The 18,963-nt window shown below is 64.5% G+C and overlaps 3 protein-coding genes across 15 annotated transcripts; 1 reads left to right on the forward strand and 2 right to left on the reverse strand.

Annotated features, from left to right (window-relative positions):
* Positions 1-1,142: 1,142 nt before the first annotated feature.
* On the reverse strand, positions 1,143-5,196 carry RFNG (RFNG O-fucosylpeptide 3-beta-N-acetylglucosaminyltransferase). Its single transcript, XM_072939907.1, has 8 exons — positions 4,838-5,196; positions 4,274-4,322; positions 3,604-3,706; positions 3,314-3,467; positions 2,934-3,022; positions 2,689-2,854; positions 2,102-2,187; positions 1,143-2,026 (listed from the first exon to the last, which is right to left on the reverse strand). Exons 1-8 carry the CDS (start codon positions 5,117-5,119, stop codon positions 1,945-1,947), a joined length of 1,011 nt encoding a protein of 336 aa, XP_072796008.1. The 5' UTR covers positions 5,120-5,196; the 3' UTR covers positions 1,143-1,944.
* GPS1 (G protein pathway suppressor 1) lies at positions 3,718-10,409 on the forward strand. Of its 12 annotated transcripts, none has more exons than XM_015235387.3 (14): positions 3,718-3,936; positions 6,154-6,246; positions 6,788-6,969; positions 7,437-7,613; positions 7,839-7,974; positions 8,071-8,148; positions 8,275-8,335; positions 8,751-8,836; positions 9,030-9,124; positions 9,241-9,346; positions 9,423-9,503; positions 9,585-9,722; positions 9,794-9,928; positions 10,005-10,409. In XM_015235387.3, exons 2-14 carry the CDS (start codon positions 6,169-6,171, stop codon positions 10,077-10,079), a joined length of 1,428 nt encoding a protein of 475 aa, XP_015090873.1. In that variant the 5' UTR covers positions 3,718-3,936; positions 6,154-6,168; the 3' UTR covers positions 10,080-10,409. The 12 variants fall into 12 exon arrangements, with proteins under 12 accessions (XP_015090873.1, XP_072795996.1, XP_072795997.1 ...); XM_072939895.1 differs by lacking the exon at positions 3,718-3,936 and adding an exon at positions 5,212-5,292; XM_072939896.1 differs by lacking the exon at positions 3,718-3,936 and adding an exon at positions 5,212-5,292 and having other exon boundaries at positions 8,278-8,335.
* A 247-nt stretch (positions 10,410-10,656) lies between these two features.
* On the reverse strand, positions 10,657-17,524 carry DUS1L (dihydrouridine synthase 1 like). Of its 2 annotated transcripts, none has more exons than XM_015235389.3 (14): positions 16,744-17,043; positions 15,754-16,000; positions 15,162-15,270; positions 14,609-14,659; positions 14,171-14,283; positions 13,583-13,665; positions 13,279-13,382; positions 12,912-13,056; positions 12,628-12,724; positions 12,452-12,540; positions 11,895-12,040; positions 11,438-11,475; positions 11,143-11,218; positions 10,657-11,047 (listed from the first exon to the last, which is right to left on the reverse strand). In XM_015235389.3, exons 2-14 carry the CDS (start codon positions 15,988-15,990, stop codon positions 10,908-10,910), a joined length of 1,428 nt encoding a protein of 475 aa, XP_015090875.1. In that variant the 5' UTR covers positions 15,991-16,000; positions 16,744-17,043; the 3' UTR covers positions 10,657-10,907. The 2 variants fall into 2 exon arrangements, with proteins under 2 accessions (XP_015090875.1, XP_072796007.1); XM_072939906.1 differs by lacking the exon at positions 16,744-17,043 and adding an exon at positions 17,506-17,524 and having other exon boundaries at positions 10,773-11,047.
* Positions 17,525-18,963: the final 1,439 nt, after the last annotated feature.

The raw sequence follows: 18,963 nt of genomic DNA on the forward strand, positions 1-18,963 counted from the left end.
CAGTGCCTGGTTGCTCAGTGACGCTCCGGAAGTGGCTGTCCAGAAAGTGTGAGCGGGAGGGCCGAATGCATGCAACTTCATTTTCAACCTTATTAACAGAATTTTAACTTTTTCTCATTATGCATCTACTGTATGTCTACTATGAAACATATTTGTTACTTGTAAAATGTAAAAGTGGACAAACATCTTTTACCAATTTCTTGTGTATTTTTCAGAGGCAATCAAGCAAACATTTCTCTGAGAAGTAGACGGACCACCCACTGGGGGAGACCTGGCAGCGTCAGGGTGCCGGCCGGCTCCGTCTCCCCTTGGAGGGTGCTGGGCTTGGGGGTGACTGCTCCCCTGGACCTGGTGAGGAGGGAGCCTGCACCTCTGAGGCTGGCCGTCCCGGTGGGAGGCTGAGGCTGCCCCAGCTGGGGAGGGGCAGTCTGGTCCCATGTGATGCTGCCCTGAGTCTGTGCTCTGCGGACGCCCCCGTGGCAGGGGCCTGGGAGGCCCAGCTCATGTCTAGGTCTCGAGGGGCTGCTGCACATCCCACGTCTGGGAACGTGAGGGGGAGTGGCCGCTGAGCACGAACAGTCCCCGGTGACCTGCCAGAAACCTCTCCAAGGGACCGGTGCCCGACCACCAGCCTTTGCTGACCCCAAGCTGCCTTTTTGGGTACTGCTGGCCTGCCCAAACACACAGACACATACGTCTGCCCTCCTCTGCACAGCACGCACACATTCATACCCACCTACATAGCAGCGTACACTCATTTACACAGCAGTTCACACACACGCATGAACACCCGTGAACACCTGTGAACGTATGCACACACACTCATGGACGCTTCTGTGCCTGTGAGACACACACACGTGCCACAGCGTTCTGAAAACACCCAGGAAGTCTGCCTCCTGGAGCGAGGTGTGTCATATTCCCCTCGTTTTTGCAGGATTCCCCACCCCCATGTACGCTCCGGGTCATGTCGGGGAGTCCAGCGGGCAGCTCAAGGCTGGCTGGGAGGCCGGGAGGAAGGCAGCTCTGCCCAGGTGGAGCTGGTCTCGGGGCAGAGCCTCACAGGGAGGAGCTGAATGCTGTGTGGCCCCGTCCGGAGCTGAGCTTCCATGTGTAGCCAGTTAACTAAGACAAGGACCAGAGAATAACAATCAAGCCTTTATTCACTCGCTGCAGCAGCCGAGCAGGAGCAGGGGGCAGGCACTGCCTCCCCTGTCTGTTTCTCCTCCCTGGAAAGGTACCATCAAGGTGAGTCCGCTGGCAGGACGGGGATGTCTCACTGCAGGGGGACCCCAGGCAAGAGGCTCCTGCTGTTTTAAGGACTTGGGGTGGGGGGAGGGGATGGGGAAGCACTGAGCAGTGAGTCAGCCCCTGAGTGGAGATGCCTGGGCTAGGAGTGATCTGTGCCAAGTGCAGCCGGCCAGGGGCCTGCATCCCAGTGTGCAGCTCCCCTCAGAGGCAGGGCGGCTCTGGCTGGGCTCCGAGCCTGGCATGTGGAGGGCGGCCCCCCTGGTAGGACAGCTGGCGCAGCCGCTGCAGTCCCCGCTGCTTGGCTGCAAGACCCCACCCAAGACCCCGGCCTGGAGTCCCCTCTCCAGCAAGGAGGGGAGCAGGACGGAGCCCTGGGAACCGGAAGCCAGCCCCGTCCCAGGCCCCCTCACCCTTGGGTGGAGGCCCTTCGGGTGACAGTGGGGGCTGGGCTGGGAGGAGGAGCATCCTGCAGGCTGCAAAGTGTGGACCCCAGGGCAGGAACACGGCGCCAGGCCTGCCAGGGGCCATGTAGGAGTTGGCAGGCCAGCCCGAGTGTCCCCCTGGATGAGGCCGTGGCCGTAGCCACTTGGGGCAGCTGACTGAGCCCAGGGCGGGCAGTTCCTGCTCTCTTGGGCAGCCGTCACCCACCCACACTGGGGGCAGAGCCAGAGCCACGTTTGGGTCACGGGTCGAAGGTCACCGAGAAGCAAGGTCATCCTGCTTCCGCGCAGGACACCAGTCCGTGTCCGGGTAGAGAAGGCAGTGGATGGACTTAAACCTGGGAGGGAAGTGGGGGTCAGGGCTGCAGGGAGGGAGGGCTGGTGCCAGCACGCCTCCCCTGCCCGCCCCTCACCTTGTGGGGTCCTGCTCCCGGCTGAAGCCTCCGGCCACGTTCACCACGTTCTGAGGGTTCTCAGGGCCCCCATAGCTCAGGGTGACCTGGGGAAGAGGAGGAGGGAGAGTCGCTCTCTTCGGGCCAGCGTCTCCTGCTGTGTCCTCCAGGGGAGAGGCTGCTCGGCCTCCCAGTTCCCCAGAGCCCCTGACCCGGTGCCCTCAGGGCAGACTCAGGAGCAGCACTGGAGGGCGACGTGGGCTGAGGGCCGCGGGCCGCGGCCAGCATGCAAGACACCTAGAGAGGTGGCTGGCGCACGTGTCGGGGTGAGGGCTCTGCAACCCTCTGCCCAAAGCTGATCCTCCCTCCCGTCACCCCAGGACCGCTGCCCTGGGCCCACCTGCCTCGGAAAGCCCAGATGCTACCCTTTGCAAACGGGCCCCAACATTGAGTCTGGGAGCCCCCTACACCCAGGATCCTGGGGCCTGGCAAATTTGCCGGAGTGCTGGGACCCACCCCTGAGTCCTTGCTCAAACAGGAGCCCACTTGGGCGCCAAGTGGGATGAGCGCATGGGACCCGGCAGAGGGCAGGGGCCGGGCAGGCCCACCTGCTGGAGCACGGAGTCGGGCGGCAGCCTCTGCAGGTTCTCCAGGTGGGAGTGGAAAAGGGAGCTGTGCAGCAGGCGGGCACCCAGCAGCCCCTCCACGATGTAGCCCACCGTGCAGTCGTCCGGCAGCCGCACGCGCTCGGCGGTGCTCATGAAGCTGCCCAGGCTGGGGGTGGGCAGTGGAGGACAGGTCAGCGCCACCCTATCTCTGTACCCCCAGCCCGTGCTCTCACTGCCCCACTCACCTGGCCCAGGGGCTCATCTTGAGGGCCAGGCCCCGGCTCAGGCAGAACCCGGCCCCGCCTGTAGCGAACCAGAACTTGACGGTGGTCACCTGGGTGGAGGGGGCTGGCAGTCAGGGCTCCCCACCCTGACTCCTCGCCTGGACACCCCGGGGGTTGTCCTTAAGCCGCCCTTCAGGGCTCCCAGGCAAGCGACAGAAGGCCTCTCGGAGTGCCGGGGAACCCAGACTTCTCCCATGCGGTCTCCTGTGGCCCCAGCCCCTCCCACGGCCCCTCCTCACTGGCCCAGCTCCCGAAAAGCCCCTCTGGGTGGATCGGACACCTGCCTCTTCCCGGCTGGGGCCTCCATGCTCTCAGCTGCCCCTCCCCGGCCCAGCACTCACGGTGCCACCTTCCTGGACCCGCTCGGTAGCCTCGATGGGGTGGTCCAGGCTGGGCCGCCCCAGGTAGACGTCCTGGCTAGGTGAGAAGGTGGCCAGCAGCTGCAGCAGGCCTTCTGAGTTCACGTAGTTGTCATCGTCCACGTGGCAGAACCACCTGGGAGAGGTGCAGGAGTCTCTGGAGCGAGGCCTGGCCCAGGGGGAGAGGCCTCCACCCTGGGCCCAGGTGTGTGGGCCCAGCCTCGGCCCTGGGCACTCTGGGGGAAGGGCATGGGCGCGCGGCCACCACGTACTTGCGTCTGGACTCGATGAACTTGTCATACTCCACCGACATCTTGCAGCACAGAGCCTGGCGGGTGTGCACAGCCGAGCAGTTGGTGTTGACGACGTGGCTGCCTGCCGGGTGGGGACACAGAAGCATGGAGGCCAGGGCGAGGCCCACTGCCAGCCCACCCCACTGAAGTCAGGGCAAAATGCAGCTGTCCTGCTCAAGGCTCCAAGGCGGGGTACAACTGTAGACCTGTCGTGGCCCCACTCGGATGACCCTGCTGCTGACCTCTGAGGTCCAGGCAGACGACAACCGTTGAAACCTACAAGGAGAAACTTGCCCGGAAACAGGACTTGAGGTGAGACCATCCTGATTGAGGCAGGCCTGGAAGGCACGGTTCTTTACTGGCACCTCTTCATGGGACGTGGCTCTAGCCAGGTACCCTGGGAAGTCAGCCAGTGGCCGAGGGAGGCAAGGGAGGCAGAGCATGGCTGGCAGGGTGGGCCCTGGACACTGGGTCAGTGCCAGGTGGGGATCCTGACTCTGTTCTCTACCAGTTGTGTGACCCTGGGAAGGTGCCTCAACCCCCCACAACCCGCCTGCACACAGCAGGGGGCCGTGTGGCACTGGACTGAGGGACATCTTGGAGGAGGCCTTCAGGCAGGCCAGCAGGGCTGGCCTTGGGGGGCACGCACCTCCCTGGAGCTGCAGCTCAGGGTCGTCCCCGTCGGTGAAGATGAATGTCTGCGGAGAGACAGCCTGTGAGGCATCGGGGTAGGGGGGCAGGCTGAGCTCAAACAGGTTGGGGTCACCGAAAAGGGGGGGCAGTGTTCCACGGATAGCCTGCCAGAACACTCAGCACGCCTGGTGCCACTGGGGATGGGCTTGCTGTCACTGGAGAAGTTTCTGGGGTCTCATCCTGTATCAGCCGGAGAACCCACCCAACCCTGAGCCCAGAAAGGGGCGGGAGAGGGTGGACATACTCATGGCCTGGGGCTTGACTGCCCTGCTGGGGACACAGCGGTGGGCAGCGGGTCCTGGGCGGGGTTGAAGGAGGGGGGGGTCCCAAGGCGGAGGTGCCGGGTACAGGTCCCAGGTGGAGGATCCCGACGGTGGATGTCCAGAGGGCAGGACTCGTGGGGGGGGGGTTGGTGGCAGTACCGGGATGGGGGTCCCAAGGTCGGGAATCCGGGGGGCAGGGATCCCAGGGCGTGAGAGGCGGCCGGGGTCGGCGGGATCCCCCGGCGGGCGGGGCCCACCTGCCGTCGGGCGCGGGAGATCCAGGTGCGCAGCAGCAGCCCCAGGCGCGGCCCATGGTTTTTCCGGGTGGTCTTGACCGCGATGAAGACGTCCTCGGGCCGCAGGAGCGGGGAGGCGGCGGGCCGGGCAGGGGACGCGCGCGGGCCGGGGTCGGGGGTCGGGGCCCGGGTCGGGGCCGGCACGGGCGCGCGGGACAGCGGCAGCGGCAGCAGCAGCAGCGCGGCCAGGGCCGCCGCCAGCGCGAGGCAGGCCCGGCACAAAGCCCCCCGCGCGCGGCTCATGCGGCCGCGGGACCCGCGGGCACCGCCCGACCAGGCGCGCCGCGGCCCCTTTAAGGGCCGCCCCCGCCCGCGCCACGACCCGGAAGCGGCGGTCGCGCTGCCCCGGAAGTGGACGGCGCGCTGCGGCGGGGTGGGCGAAGATGCCGCTGCCGGTCCAGGTGTTTAACTTGCAGGTAACGAGCCGCGGCCGGCGGCCCCTCCGCGCCCCCGTCGCCGGGCCGGAGCGGGGCCGGCCGTGCGCGCCCCCCGCGCGGCGTCCTCCCCGCGCCCGGCCTCCGGCCGCAGCGTCCCGCCCGTCGGCCCCGCAGGCCCGGCGCGCTAACGCTCTCTCTCCTTCAGCAGCCAGCCAGCTCTGTGTCAGGGTCGGGGGGTGCAGAGAGTCAGGAAAGAATGAGGGCTGGCCCGGCCCCCCGCGCGGCCGCGTCGTCAGTGGCAGATGTGCACTGCGCCGCTCCCAGCGGTAGGTCAGAGCTCTTCCAGCCGGGCACGGCCGGGGACTTCAGCCTGAGTGCCAGCCTGTCGGCCTGTACGCTGCTTTATGAGGTACCTTCCAGGACAGGGGCCAGGACCAGGGCGCCCAGGCGACCCCCTCCCGCCTCCCGCCTCCCGGCCGCGGCCCCGTCCCGCGGCGGGACTCGGCCCGGCGCTGCCTCTCTGGCTGCTCGGACGCGCCCGGGTCGAGGCCGCGTCTGTTTCGTCCCTGTTGCTCGGAGGAGGCTGCGTCAGGATAGCGGCTGGGAACGCGTAGGGACCCTCGGGGGTCCCTGGGTAGCGGTCCTCCGGCGTCTGCTTCCAGCCCCGGAGATGGGCCGTCGCAGTCCGGCCTAGGGTTCAGCTCCTGAGCCGCCAGGCTTGCTAGGAGGCTCCCCTTATGTGGCCGCGCTGGATGTGGTGGGGGGTGCGGAGGGGCTTGGGGGACAGGAGCCCGCCCACCCGGGAGATGGCAGCCGGGCTGAGCTGGGGCACACTGAGGGTCTCTTGCCCTCTCTGGGCGACCCCTGCTCGAGGTGCCAAGGTGCTGGCCTGTGTTGCAGGGGGCAGTGGAGCCCATGCAGATTGACGTGGACCCCCAGGAGGACCCGCAGAACGCGCCCGATGTCAACTACGTGGTGGAGAACCCCACCTTGGTACGGAGCCTGGCAGGTGCTGGGGGGGAGGTTGTTGGGGTGTGTCCTGCTGGGAGGTCCAGGCTAGGCTCCCAACTCTGACCATGGCTTTTCCTGACCCAGAACCTTTAGGTCTCATGATGGGTTCCTAGTCAGCTCCAGAGTCTGCACCTGCTTCTCTGCCCTGGAGGAGCCCTGTGTGCCAGGCCGCCCCGCAGGTGGAGTTTCACCACCAGGGCAGGCCTTCCTCGCGGCCTAGCCTGGGAAGCACCATCTCCTTGCTGCTCAGCTTCATAATTGGCAGTTATGGGCCGGCGCCTGTGTGGCTCTGGCCACTCACCCCTGGGTGGCGCTCCACTCGAGGCCCTTGCACTGGCCCACCTTGAGTGGCCTCTCGGCACCTAGACAGTGGTTTATTTGGTGCCCACGTGCCTAGTTGTTCCCATAGTGGGTGCAGAGTCTCTCGAGACACGGAAGGGTTAGCATTCAGGTCCTTGCTCCTGACTCACTGGCCAGGGCTTGGGGTCTGGGGTCCCAGCTTGCACCATCCCCCCACCCCCAGGACCTGGAGCAGTACGCGGCCAGCTACAGCGGCCTGATGCGCATTGAGCGCTTGCAGTTCATTGCTGACCACTGCCCCCCGCTGCGGGTGGAGGCCCTGAAGATGGCCCTCTCCTTCGTGCAGAGGACTTTCAACGTGGACATGTATGAGGAGATCCACCGCAAGCTCTCAGAGGCTGCCAGGTGAGGCTGGGGCTCCGCAAGACAGGCAGGGGCGCAGGCACTAGGGGCTGGGTGTGGTGTGTCTCCATCGGGGCCAGTCTGGGCAGGCGCCCTTCCTCTGCTCCTGCAGCGCCTGATCCCACGACACAGTGAGAGGGCTTTCTTGTTGAAAAGCCAGGAGGGGCAGTAAATGGCCCATTGGGCTAGATTCTCACTCTCCCAGCTGAGAATTCAGGCTCTCTCCATGTCATCCTGGGCTGTTTTTGCACACCTATGTGTGTGCAGTTCTGACACTGAACAGAGCCAGTGGAGAAGACAATGTGATTCCTTCTCAGCACGGCCACAGGGCCCGTTTCCCGCTGGGCTTCCCCACCAGGCTGCAGGCTCCTGTGGTTGGGACTGCCCCTGTGCCAACTGGGCGCTCTCCTGGTAGGGGTGAGGGCTGCTGGGAGCACCCGCCTTCCTGCACGTGGGCCCTTGATGGCCAGGTCCTCCCTTAGGGAGCTGCAGAACACACCCGACGCCATCCCAGAGAGTGGTGTGGAGCCCCCGCCCCTGGACACGGCCTGGGTGGAGGCCACCAGGAAGAAGGCCTTGCTGAAGCTGGAGAAACTGGACACTGACCTGAAGAACTACAAGGGCAACTCTATCAAGGAGAGCATCAGGTGCGCGGGGTAGCGGAGGGGCCCACTGAGGGCGCCAGGTGCACCTTCGGAGGTGGGGGCAGCCAGGCCCAGGCGTGCGAGGGGCAGAGGTGGGGGTAGTTTCTTCAAGGAGAGCGTCAGGTGCGCGGGGTAGCGGAGGGGCCCACTGAGGGCGCCAGGTGCACCTTCGTTGGGGGAGCAGCCAGGCCCAGGCCCCACCAGCGTCACTTGTGGCCGGACCCACAGGCGCGGCCACGATGACCTGGGTGACCACTATCTGGACTGTGGGGACCTCAGCAACGCCCTCAAGTGTTACTCCCGGGCCCGGGACTACTGCACCAGCGCCAAGCATGTCATTAACATGTGCCTCAACGTCATCAAGGTGGGCCCTGGGATGGATGCTCTGAGCGGGGCCGCAGGGCGGCACTGTCGGTGGGCCAGGGTCGGGTGCCCCAGGCTGAGTCCATCCCACCCGCAGGTCAGTGTCTACTTGCAGAATTGGTCTCATGTGCTGAGCTACGTCAGCAAGGCCGAGTCCACCCCGGAAATTGCCGAGGTAACACTGGCTCTGTGCCCCTCAGACTCTGTCCCCAGTGGCCCTCATCCTCCCGGAGTCGCCCTTCTGTCCTCATAGACTGAGGCTGGGACCAGGGTTGCTCATGTGTACCCCCTACCCTTGCAGCAGCGTGGGGAGCGAGATACCCAGACTCAGGCCATCCTCACCAAGCTCAAGTGTGCGGCAGGTGAGGGCACCACAGCAGACCCTGTCCCAGCTGGGGAAGCGCCTGGCCCCCACACCTGTGTCACCTATGTCACTGTCCAGCTCAGGTCCTGCATGGGGAGACTAGTGTGTGACCTGTGGTTGGGAGTGGCAGTGTGGTTTTTTGACAGCTGCTGCCAAGGCGGTCCCGTCCGTGTCCCATGTCCACCCCTCAGCCCCCCAGCCCCCGGGCATATCAGCCCACCAGACCTCTGCAGTGGGAACAGCAGCTACCCAGACTCCCAGGGCACCTGGTCCAGAGTGTCGCTGGTGTTCCCGTGGTCTCATTTCTCACGAGCCTGCATTTCTGTCCCTGACGCTGAGGGTCGTCTGGTCTAGGCCACCCTGGCCCCTTCATCCTGGTGCTGGGCTTCATCCTACCCCCACCCCATCCCCAGGCCTGGCGGAGTTGGCTGCACGCAAGTACAAACAGGCTGCCAAGTGCTTCCTGCTGGCTTCCTTTGATCACTGCGACTTCCCAGAGGTGAGGGTCTCCAGGGAGGAGCCTTTGCTGTGGCTGAAAAAGCAGAGTGAGGGCTCTCTGCTGGGGTGTCTCCTGCACAGGGTGGGTCCCAGGTGTCCTGTAAGTGGGTAGGGTGGGGGGACCCAATCCAGACTTCTGTCCTGCCTGCCTGTGACCTGGGGTCTCTGCACCCACCTCCCTGCTTGCCCCTCAGCTGCTCTCTCCAAGCAACGTGGCCGTCTATGGCGGCCTGTGTGCTTTGGCCACCTTTGACCGTCAGGAGCTGCAGCGCAATGTCATCTCCAGCAGGTGGGTAGCGGGGGGGGTGTGTGTTGCTAGGCCCTTTCTCCAGCCCTGCGCCCACCCACCTTCAGGGTGGGCAGGGGGTGAGTGGGGCTGTTCTGAGGAGTCTGTCCAATCTGTAGTTCTTTCAAGCTGTTCTTGGAGCTGGAGCCACAGGTTCGGGACATCATCTTCAAATTCTATGAGTCCAAGTATGCCTCGTGCCTGAAGATGCTTGATGAGATGAAGGTGAGGGGCATGGCCCGGCCTGGAGGGCGGTGCAGAGGTCCCGGGGCCGCCGTCCCTGACCAGCTTTCCTCACCAGGACAACCTACTCCTGGACATGTACCTGGCCCCCCATGTCAGGACCCTGTACACTCAGATTCGCAACCGGGCCCTCATCCAGGTGAACAAGGGGATAGGGGCCGAGGCTGGGCGCCGCGGGTGCACTGGAAACTGGGCAGCTCACGTCCCCTCCGCTCCACAGTATTTCAGCCCCTACGTGTCGGCAGACATGCGCAAGATGGCCACAGCCTTCAACACCACAGTGGCGGCACTGGAGGACGAGCTGACGCAGCTCATCCTGGAGGGGCTCATCAACGCCCGCATCGACTCCCACAGCAAGGTAGCCAGGCCGCCCCCGGTGGGGGTGCCATGAGGGGGCCCCGGGCCCTACTGAGCCCTGTCCCTCCCCAGATCCTGTACGCCCGTGACGTGGACCAGCGCAGCACCACCTTTGAGAAGTCTCTGCTGATGGGCAAGGAGTTCCAGCGCCGCGCCAAGGCCATGATCCTGCGGGCGGCCGTGCTGCGCAACCAGATCCATGTCAAGGTGCGGGCAGGGGTCCCAGGGAGAGGGATGGGGACCGTGTGTGCGCCTCAGGGCTGAGTGGCTGTCTCCACCACAGTCCCCTCCCCGAGAAGGGAGCCAGGGGGAGCTGACACCGGCCAACAGCCAGTCCCGCATGAGCACCAACATGTGAGGACCCCGGTGGCCTCCAGGACGCCTCGCCCCACCTGCTCCAGGCCTCCCACCTGCTCCCGCAGCACGTCTGGAGGCATCGACTGTGGCCTCTTGTGGGACCTGGCTGCTGGATGATGCAGCCCTCGGCCCCTTCCCTCCCCCTTGCTGCACCCTGTGCCGGGGGCCCTGGGGCAGAGGTGGGCTTTGCTGGAAGGGGGGCCTGCAGGGCTCACCCCTGTGGCACTCAGGGCCCCACCCGGCAGCACACCGCCCAGCCCCCATGTTGGTGTGTCGTCTGGGGCTACAGTTGTTGAATCTCAGTCCATTAAAGGGCAGCCTGAGAACACCCCGCACCACTTCTTCTTGTCTCCGTGGGGTCCTCTGGCCCAGGCCCCAGTCCCTTGGGCTCCCCCTCCGCACATTCAGGCACCATGCGGGTGGCAGGAGGGAGCTGAGCCTCCTCCACGTGGCTGTGCGGGGCTGCACCAGTGTGTGACCCTTCAGGTGGGACGCTGCTACCCTTCCCCCATCCTGCTGGCCCCGACTCCACCCAGGTCTGGATGACCTGGGAAGGCTGCAGGCCAGCTCTCTGCACGCCCAACTTTGAAGTGATTTATTGTCCATGTGAACACACGGGAGTCGCGAGGACGGGCCAGTTCTGCCTGGGAGCCTGCTCCCTGGTGTAGCACCTCCGGGCCCTCAGCCTGGGCCAAGGGGGACCAGCTTGAGCTTCCACGTGAAATAGCAGGAGGTTCCCTGAGTAAAGGCATTTCCTTGAGCAGGATGTGCCGCGGCTTCGGCAGCGGGCCTGAGGCCTGGTGGGTGGCACGGGGGCTGCAGCTGCCCTTCAGGCCAGGGCACTGCCCACGACCTCAGGAAAGCCACCTGCTTCCCCAGGCCCTGCCTGCTGAGCTTCCTGCAGCTGGGGCCGTGCCCCCTTCCAGGCCAGGGCCTTCTCCAGTTTGGTTTTAAAGAGCAGCCCATGACCTGGCAGAGGGGTAAGAGGAGGAAAACAGCTTAGGAGGGTGCAGGGCCAACTGCCCGGCAAGGGTAGGGGTGCCGAGGGCAGCAGGTACCCTCACCTGGGCAGTCAGCAGTCTCTCGGAAAGCTCGCTTCTTGCAGCAGCCGCGGCAGAGGTTAAACACACACCTGCTGCCCTGGAAGGAGGAAAGCCTGTGAGCCTGGGGCTGGTGCCCTTCCCTGGCCGCCCTGGAGCCTCAGCGAGTGGCCAGGGCCGGCCAGGAGCACAGGAGGGGCTGTCCTAGGCTGGGCAGCGCCAGCCTCACAGGGAAGAAGCCCCTCCCAGCCAGGAAAAGGGCGCTCGCCCAGGTGCCCGCCCCTCCAGGGGCTGAGCTCTGCCCTGGGCCAGGCCTCACCTTTGGGTTTCCACACTGATCACACTTGGCATATTTTGCTGGGAAAAGAACAAAAAGAGGTGCTAGTTGAAGAAGGCAGGCCCACCCACCATGGCCATCTCCCCCACAGAGCCCCCAGGGACTGTCCCCGCTCACTGGCTGGGCGGCTCTGGGAGGGCAGAGGACGCGGCGCGTATGGTCCTGCTGGGAAACCTCCTCCCACCCACCCAATGGTCTTCGGGCTCTATGCCCACCACAGACGCCTCCCGCTGGAAGGACCTTCTTGGGATGGCAGCCCTGAGGGAAGATGGCAGGCAGGGCTGCTGGCTGGGGCCTCCTGGGACCCAACAGCCTCCTTGGGGGCTTGTGGACAGGTCACAGGGCCCTTCCTGCTCTTAGTATCAGAGCACCTGTCCTGGGGGCCCCCCAGGGGGGTGGGCAGCCTCCTCCCCAGACTCCAGCAGTGGCAGCAGCTTACGCTTCAGTGAGGGGTCGAAGGTCTTGTGGGGGTTCCTCAGCTGCTTCTTCTGCTTATTCTTGGACAGGACGTCCGTGCTGCCCTCCTCTTCCTCCAGGGCCCGCTTGCTGCGGGCAGCCCCACCTTCCTTGCTCCCCTCCCTGGGCCTGGAAAGAAGGGGCAGCGGGTGGAGCTGGGGAATGCCCATGAGAGGCAGCCGGCCCGCTGCAGCCCCAGGGCTCCTCTGGGGCTCGGTTCAGGCAGCCCAAGCCGGGGCTGGGCCCCAGTGGCTGGCACAGAGACTGGGACACGGTGGGGCACCAGGGTCTGAGCCACTGAACAGGGCTGTGGCTACAGATGACAACCCAGAGGAAGCCCAGGAGGGTCACCTCCTGATGCCAGGACAAATTCACCCAGGATCAGAGGAGCTCAGAAAAGCAGCTTACAAAAAGAAATGATTTAAAACCTAAGCACAGGCTGACAAGGGAGAGCCCGCCCCGTGCCGCCCCCAACAAGCCCGGTCCCTGAGGGATGGAGCTGGCCCCCCTCGCCCCCCAGCCCACATGCAAGAGGCTCACCCTGGCCGGAAATAGGGCTGGCAGATCCAGTGAGAGAAAGGCAAGCTGCCCGAAGGCTTCTCTCCCTCCTTCTGCCTGGACATATCCTCCTGCAAAACCCCAGAGGGCCCATGGTCAGAGGCCCCAGGCCCCAGCCCCTCTCCCGCCGCCCGGCACCACACCACTGCGGCACCCACCTGACACCGCAGCCTCAGCTCCCGGCTCACCGCCACAACGCCCTCCAGGGTCTTCACCTTGGCTAGCTCCTCACGAAGCTGCTGATGCACCTGCAGCCTGAGACACACGGCCCATCAGAGCCACCGAGCACTGGGCACAGAGGCCAGTCTCTCCTCTGACTCAGGCCCCCTGCCTCCTGCCCCGCTCCATCACTGCGGCCCCCCCAGACCTGAGTCCGTCTTAAAACCCTCAGTGCCCAGGCAGGGCTCAGACCAGACAACTTTTGCTCTGGGGGGCAACTCACGTGTGGTGCCACAGCTTGAAGAGGTGGGCACGGACGTAGGATAGGGGGCAGGGGTGCTGGCGCACAATGTCCAGGTACTCCTCGGCCAGCTCCCAGACGGCGGGGCTGCGGCCCTCAAACAGGGCAGGGTTGTGCAGGTTTCCCTCTGTAGGGGAAGGGGGCTCGAGGCTCAGGGGCTCACACCCCAGAGGGATGCGCCCCCTGCCTCACCCCCTGCCAGGGCAAGGCCAGCCACTGGCCTGAAAGCTCTGGCCTGTCAAGCAGGCGGGGCCCCTCAGTGCGGGCAGCATGAGCCTGAGGCCATTCAGCTGGGCCAGTGGCCCCACAACGCGGATGGGTCCCTCCATGGGCAAGGGTGCACCCTCACCTGCACTCATGACCCCCTGTACCCCCGTGTCCTGGAGGCAGCGCTCCACATCCCGCAGACACTGGATGTTCCCGTTGGCAAACACAGGGATGGCCACCGCCTTCCTGTTGGGAGTAGGATGGGCAGACACTCAGAAGAGGATGCTGGCCCATCCCCACCCGTCAGACTCCATCCAGGCAGGGCCTCTCCCTTCCCCCTGCCCCCAGCCTCCCCACCCCAACCCTACACTCAAAGGGCTGAGTGCCCTGCCCTGGGGCCAGACGGTAACGCCCCCGGTCCCCGGTTTCCCCCAGGGCCCACTCACCGCACAGCCTTGATGTGTTCCCAGGACGCGCTGCCGGACAGGGGCCCCTTTTGCTCTTTGGTGCGGCCGTGCACCGTCAGCAACTAGGGCACAACAGCAACAGCTCAGCCCGGCTCTCCGCTGCAGCCCCCAAACCAACTGCAGGGGACCCTCTACCTTCGCCTACGGGGCATCGGCTTCCCATGTGGAGCAGAGCAGAGGCCGTCCTGTGCCTGGCTCACTCAGTCCCCACCCTGGTCCTCTGGGCTGCACTTAGGGCCGCTGACACCCTGGGGGTGCTACCTGGGGCTCCCACATCAGAGGCCCCCCCGCCCCCAACGCCACCCAGGATTCGGAGTGAGGTCCAGACCCTTTCTCAAAAGACCCAGCAGCTCCACTGCCCAAGGCCAAAGGCACAAACGAGGAAGGAAAGGGCACCCACCTGACCCCAGGACTGGGGGGGGTGGGGAGAAGGTGGCTGAGGCTCACACCCCCCACCCAGTACTGGCGTCCCCACCCATCACCTAAAAGTCACTGTGAACCCGGCCCACCCCAGGGGTAAGCCCTCAAAGGCACTCCTAGAGGCGGGGGACAGCGCGGGGCCCTCACCTGGCAGCCAGCCTTCTCCAGCATCTGGGCGTACCGCACGGTCTTGTCGATCTCCGGGAAGACGCGGATCTTGCACGTGACGGGGACGGAGAGCTTCTCGTGAGCGAGCAGAACTGGGGAACGGCAGCGTGGGTTCCGAGAGGCAGGCTGTAGGGGCCCACCCGCAGGCGGCCGCTGAGAGCCCCGCCTCCCACCCCCGGGCGCCAGGAGAGCCGGCAATGGGCGAGGACGCTGCCCCAGCACCCACTATCTGGTTCTAAGGGGGCGGCTGGCATGGGACGGGCCACTCTTCACAGCTGCCTTCTACCACAGGGAGAGCGCCACGGCCAGGATTCTGCTGGCCACTGTCCTTTCCCGAGCCCTGCCAGGCTGTCGCTGGGGCTTGCTGCCGTCCACAGCGTGGCCCCAATCCCCGCAGGGAGCATGTGGCCAACTCACTCATTCTCTGGAGCAGGTCCCACTCCTCCTGCAGAAAGGCGCCGTAGTGACCTATGAAGGACAGACATGGCCTCTGCACCCCTCCCGCAGCCACACGGGCAAAGAGCTGCCTGGCCAGGTTCTATTCTCCACGTGGCCTGAGCGCACGAGTACTGAACGGAACGCCCACCCTACACGGTCTCTGGTCAACTGGCACGTCCTCAGGCCCAGGGACAAAGGCCAAGATGCCAGGGAAGCAGCCACTGGCACCCAAGGCAACACGAGAGTGTTGGGGCGGACCTCCTTTCAGCAAAACCCGTTTATCCAGAGGGAGTCCAACAACATAACCCAGCAACAAAGTGAGCGACTGGCCTGTACCAGCCAGCTGAACCCCAGCCCCTGACCCTGGCACCCGAGGTGGGCTGCCATCCAGAGGGAGGAGCAAAGAGACAACTGGCTGCCGCCTGGGCTGCCACCACCTGAGGCAGGGCCAAGCCTGCGCCAAGCCCTCACCTCGCTCGCTCCCAGGGCACCGGGGCTCAGAGCCACACCTCTTCCTAAAGCAGGCACTCACCGCGCTTGGCTATCATCTGCGGGCAACCCAGATTCAGGTCGATGGCGTCACAGTAATCCTGCGCCAGGAGAGCCGCCTGGACAAACACCTCTGGGTCATTGGCACAGAACTGGAGGAGACGAAAGTTGCCATGAGCCCCAGCCAGGCCCCAGCCCCCAAGCTGCCCCGAGGGGTCCACGTGTGACCAGTGGGGGTGTGGTCCCGGGGATGAGCACAGGAGGCAGCCCGTCCCAAATGCCACAGTGTGACTGAGCTGGGACGCGTCCCCAGGCCAGCAGCAGGCTGAGTGAGAGACTCACACGGAAAGCCGGCATCGCTGACTTGGCCAAGAGCAGAGCCGTTCTTTCAAACGGTTCTGATAAGCAGGGAGCTACAAGAGACACGTGTGGGTGATGTCAGGGCGCCAGGTGTCTTTCACAGCACCCAAGCCGTCTGTTCGCCAGACGTCAGAGACTGCTCTTGGAAAGGGGTCAGTCTCGGACAAACGGCAGCCCGTGGCCTCGAGGCCTCCCCGAGGATCTCAAGGAGCTGTTCCCAGGAAGGCTGAGGGAAAGGCACCCTGCTGGCCGTCTAGGGCTCTCGCCCTGCCCACCTGCACGATGAGGGGCCGGTCCTCGGGGCACACTTCGCAGTACAGGTTCTCTTTGCGGTAGTTGGCATCGCGGACGAAGACCTGGGCATGCAGCATGGGCGTGTAGCACAGCTGGGCCCCGTGGCGGCGACTCAGCAGCCTCCAGGCCAGCTCGCTTTGGTCCACCATGGGGGCCACCACGTGGCGGGCCCCCCCCAGGGTGCGGCTCCAGAACTCGAAGCCCTGCAGCTTTGGCATGGTCTCCACACTAAAGGGAGAAACCAGGGGCTGAGGTGCGGCCTACGGAGAGCTGGTGCAGGCACACACTGTCCTCGAAGCCGCTCCAGTGGAGGCCTCGGGCAAGTCACTCAACCTCTCTGAGCCTTGACCCCTCACTTGTTAGCGGGATTAAGATGTCTGCCTGGCAGGACCGCTGTGACCAGTCAATGAAACGTGAATGCAATGTCCTGTTGGCACCTGGCTCAGAACTGGCCACCATAAGCAGCAGCTATAACCTGCAAGGCCCAAGGACCCCACCACCGCAGGATCACCCTGTGGCAACAGCGCTGGAGGCCGGCCTTCCCTGCCCAAGGTGGGTGCAGGCGCTCACCTGGCCACACTCTGCGCCCTCCCCCGGGTGTCAGGTGGTCCTGCACAGGGACTCAGAGTACTCTTCCCCTCGGGCTTTACCTGGGCGGGCCAACCTCGCTGGAGGCATCCTCCCCTACGAGGATTCAGTGGGCGGCGGCGGCGACGTGATTAGGACAGGAAAGACCAGGAGGGACAGGGTGTGCGGGAGGCTCGGTCTGCGAGAACACGGACTTCGCGTTCTCTTACCTAGTTCTGAAATTACTAAGCAGGGCCACCGGCTTAATAATCGACTAAGTGCCCAGCCGCAGGTTTGACATTTTCGGAAACTGTGAAGTTACAGGCAGAAGTCACCCAGGCCGCCCATGCGCTGCCCAGACACACCAGCGCACGAGCGCGTCCAGCGCTCCCGCAGGAACCTACCTGGGCCGAGCCGGGCCGCCTGGGCGCCCGAGCCGGGCCGCGGCTCCTCCCGACGGGGCCGGGCCCTCCGGAGCCGGGGTGGGGGCGGGGCCCGCTGGGGGAGCCAGGCGCTCCGGGGGCGTGCGGCGGGGGTCCCTTGGGGTGCGGCTCCCGAGCTCGCGCCGCGCCGTGAGACAGCCACGCCGGGGCCGCCGCCGGGCCGCCGCCGGGCCCAGGGCTCCGCGCCGGGGCCGCCGGAAGGTGCTCCGCCAGGACGGTCCGGGCGGCCGCGGTGCGGCGGGAAACGCGTCCCCGGGAAACCGCGCCCGGCTGCCGAGGGGCCGGCCGCGGGGTGGGGCGCACGGAGGTCGGAGGTCGGCTCCGCCCACCGCGGGAGGCGGGGCTCGCGGGGGTCCGGCCGGGGCCGCCGGGGCTCGCCCGCTCGCCCGAGCCGGGTGTGGCCGGCGTCCGACGCGCGCCCCGCCCTTCCTCCCGAGGGGCCCGGCGCTGAAGCCCCGCCTCGGCCGCGCGCGGAACCCCGCAAGGCCCCCCTGTCCGAACGCGCTGTGTTACGGCGGGAGCCACCCCCCGCGAGCGCCCCGGCCGGCGGCCCCGGGCCCGGCGGGCGCTCCCCTCCCCGGACCGCCGCTGCGTAGCCACCGCCGAGCCCCCGCGCGCCCGGGGAGCGGCGCCGCCGTCCCTCCGCAGGCTGACGGCAGCCCCCGCGCACAGCCCCGAAAGGCGGGGAGGTCTTTCCGCTGGCAGAGCCGAGTTTCATTGTACCATCTCAGCCTTGAAGGGTCCGACGCTCCCGGCGGATCGGGGCTCCTCAGCACGACCGCGCGTCACTGACACGCCTGGAAAGCAGCAGGTTCCCGGTGCCAAACCGCCGTCCTTGCCCGGCCAGCGTGGCAGCCAGCAGCCACATCTCGACGGTGCTTGAACGTGGCTGGTCCAAACGAAGATGCGCTGTAGCAGTAAAAAGGCACCCCACCCCAGGTTTCAAAGGCTGAGCAGGAAGAAAAGTAAAATAGTTCATTTGTAATTTTTAAAGTGTTGATTACCTGTTGGAATAATGTTTTATATTAAGTTAGGTTAAATACATCATTAAAACTAACTTCATCTTTCTATCTTTTTCTGTATAGCTACTAGAAAATTTAAGTTTTTGTATGTGGGGGAGATTTCTGGAGTAGCAGATGGAAGGGCTGACCAAATCTCCTCCCAAAAAAGCAATGACGAAACTGGACAGAATTTTTAAAAGCAACCATTCCAGGACTCTGAAAGTTGACCAAACACATACAATGTTTGAAAAGCACTTACTAAAAAAGAAAAGAAAAGAAAGCATTGAACATCTGTAAGAACGGGGGGGAGTCCCTGGAGTTTTAGTATCCAGCCTCTTTTATTTGCTCCCTCCCCATGGTAATTACACCACAGCAAGGTAGGCCTTGAGGACTTGAAGTTCCTACAGACACTGGAAGAAGGACTGGGGAAGGAGGAAAGCTCCAAAGAGTGTTTGTCAAAAACAGTTGCAATCACAGTAGCAAACAACCGGGTAGAGGCCTAGACCTCAGCTGCCCGGGCCGTGGTGCTGGTTGGAGCAATAGCCCCGGCAGAACTTAACAAGGAAGGTCAGTGACTACGACAGCCACGGTGGACATTGGTAAGATGCCCTCTGTAGTCTGCAAGGCTGTTCCTACAGTATGGAAAGACCAGAAAGGGCCCCAGCTATACACTCCTCTCTGGCTGAATATGAGGCTTTGTGCAAGCCAAAAGTAAAAGCCAGGCCCAGACTGCAAACTGCGTACGTAAACTAGCCTATACACGGAGCCATCAGCAGAGGGTGGAGGCTTTATTGGTTCAGTTTGTTAAACAATCTCTGAACAGTAACTGGCTGGCCACTGAACTATAATGATCCAAGGACAAGTCTGAGGAAGCCAGACTTACATATAAAAAAGGATTTTTTTAGAGTGAGGGTCAAAGGGTGCTTCCTTCATGGGAAGTAATCATCTGCAGCAGGGAAAAAAGTGTTTAAAAAAATCTAGTAGCTACCAGGGGTCACACACTGCAGAGGGGACAGGCTGTGCGGAGTTCATCCAAGCCAGGTATGGGCAAACGAACAGCAGCGCCAGGAACAGCCCGCCAGTGAGGCGGGGAGGGCTCAGAGTCCAGCAGTTCGAAAGCATGTTGTCTAAAATGCCCGGCATTCGTTAAAAAATTATGAGACATTCAAAGAAACACAAA

Source organism: Vicugna pacos, chromosome 16, assembly GCF_048564905.1.
Source record: "Vicugna pacos chromosome 16, VicPac4, whole genome shotgun sequence".
Classification (NCBI taxonomy): Eukaryota; Metazoa; Chordata; class Mammalia; order Artiodactyla; family Camelidae; genus Vicugna; species Vicugna pacos.

Coding starts and splice junctions, on each gene's coding strand:
- DUS1L (XM_015235389.3), bottom strand. CDS start 15,990: ATGCCAAAGCTGCAGGGCTTCGAGTTCTGGAGCCGCACCCTGGGGGGG. Junction 13,057..13,278: donor ACAGGGGGTCATGAGTGCAG/GTGAGGGTGCAC, acceptor CTTCCCCTACAG/AGGGAAACCTGCACAACCCT. Junction 12,725..12,911: donor TTCAAGCTGTGGCACCACAC/GTGAGTTGCCCC, acceptor CGTGTGTCTCAG/GCTGCAGGTGCATCAGCAGC.
- RFNG (XM_072939907.1), bottom strand. CDS start 5,119: ATGAGCCGCGCGCGGGGGGCTTTGTGCCGGGCCTGCCTCGCGCTGGCG. Junction 3,023..3,313: donor GGGTCCAGGAAGGTGGCACC/GTGAGTGCTGGG, acceptor CCCTCCACCCAG/GTGACCACCGTCAAGTTCTG. Junction 2,188..2,688: donor CCGACTCCGTGCTCCAGCAG/GTGGGCCTGCCC, acceptor CCTCTTCCCCAG/GTCACCCTGAGCTATGGGGG.
- GPS1 (XM_072939903.1), top strand. CDS start 5,510: ATGAGGGCTGGCCCGGCCCCCCGCGCGGCCGCGTCGTCAGTGGCAGAT. Junction 5,663..6,153: donor CCTGTACGCTGCTTTATGAG/GTACCTTCCAGG, acceptor CCTGTGTTGCAG/GGGGCAGTGGAGCCCATGCA. Junction 7,614..7,838: donor TCTATCAAGGAGAGCATCAG/GTGCGCGGGGTA, acceptor CCGGACCCACAG/GCGCGGCCACGATGACCTGG.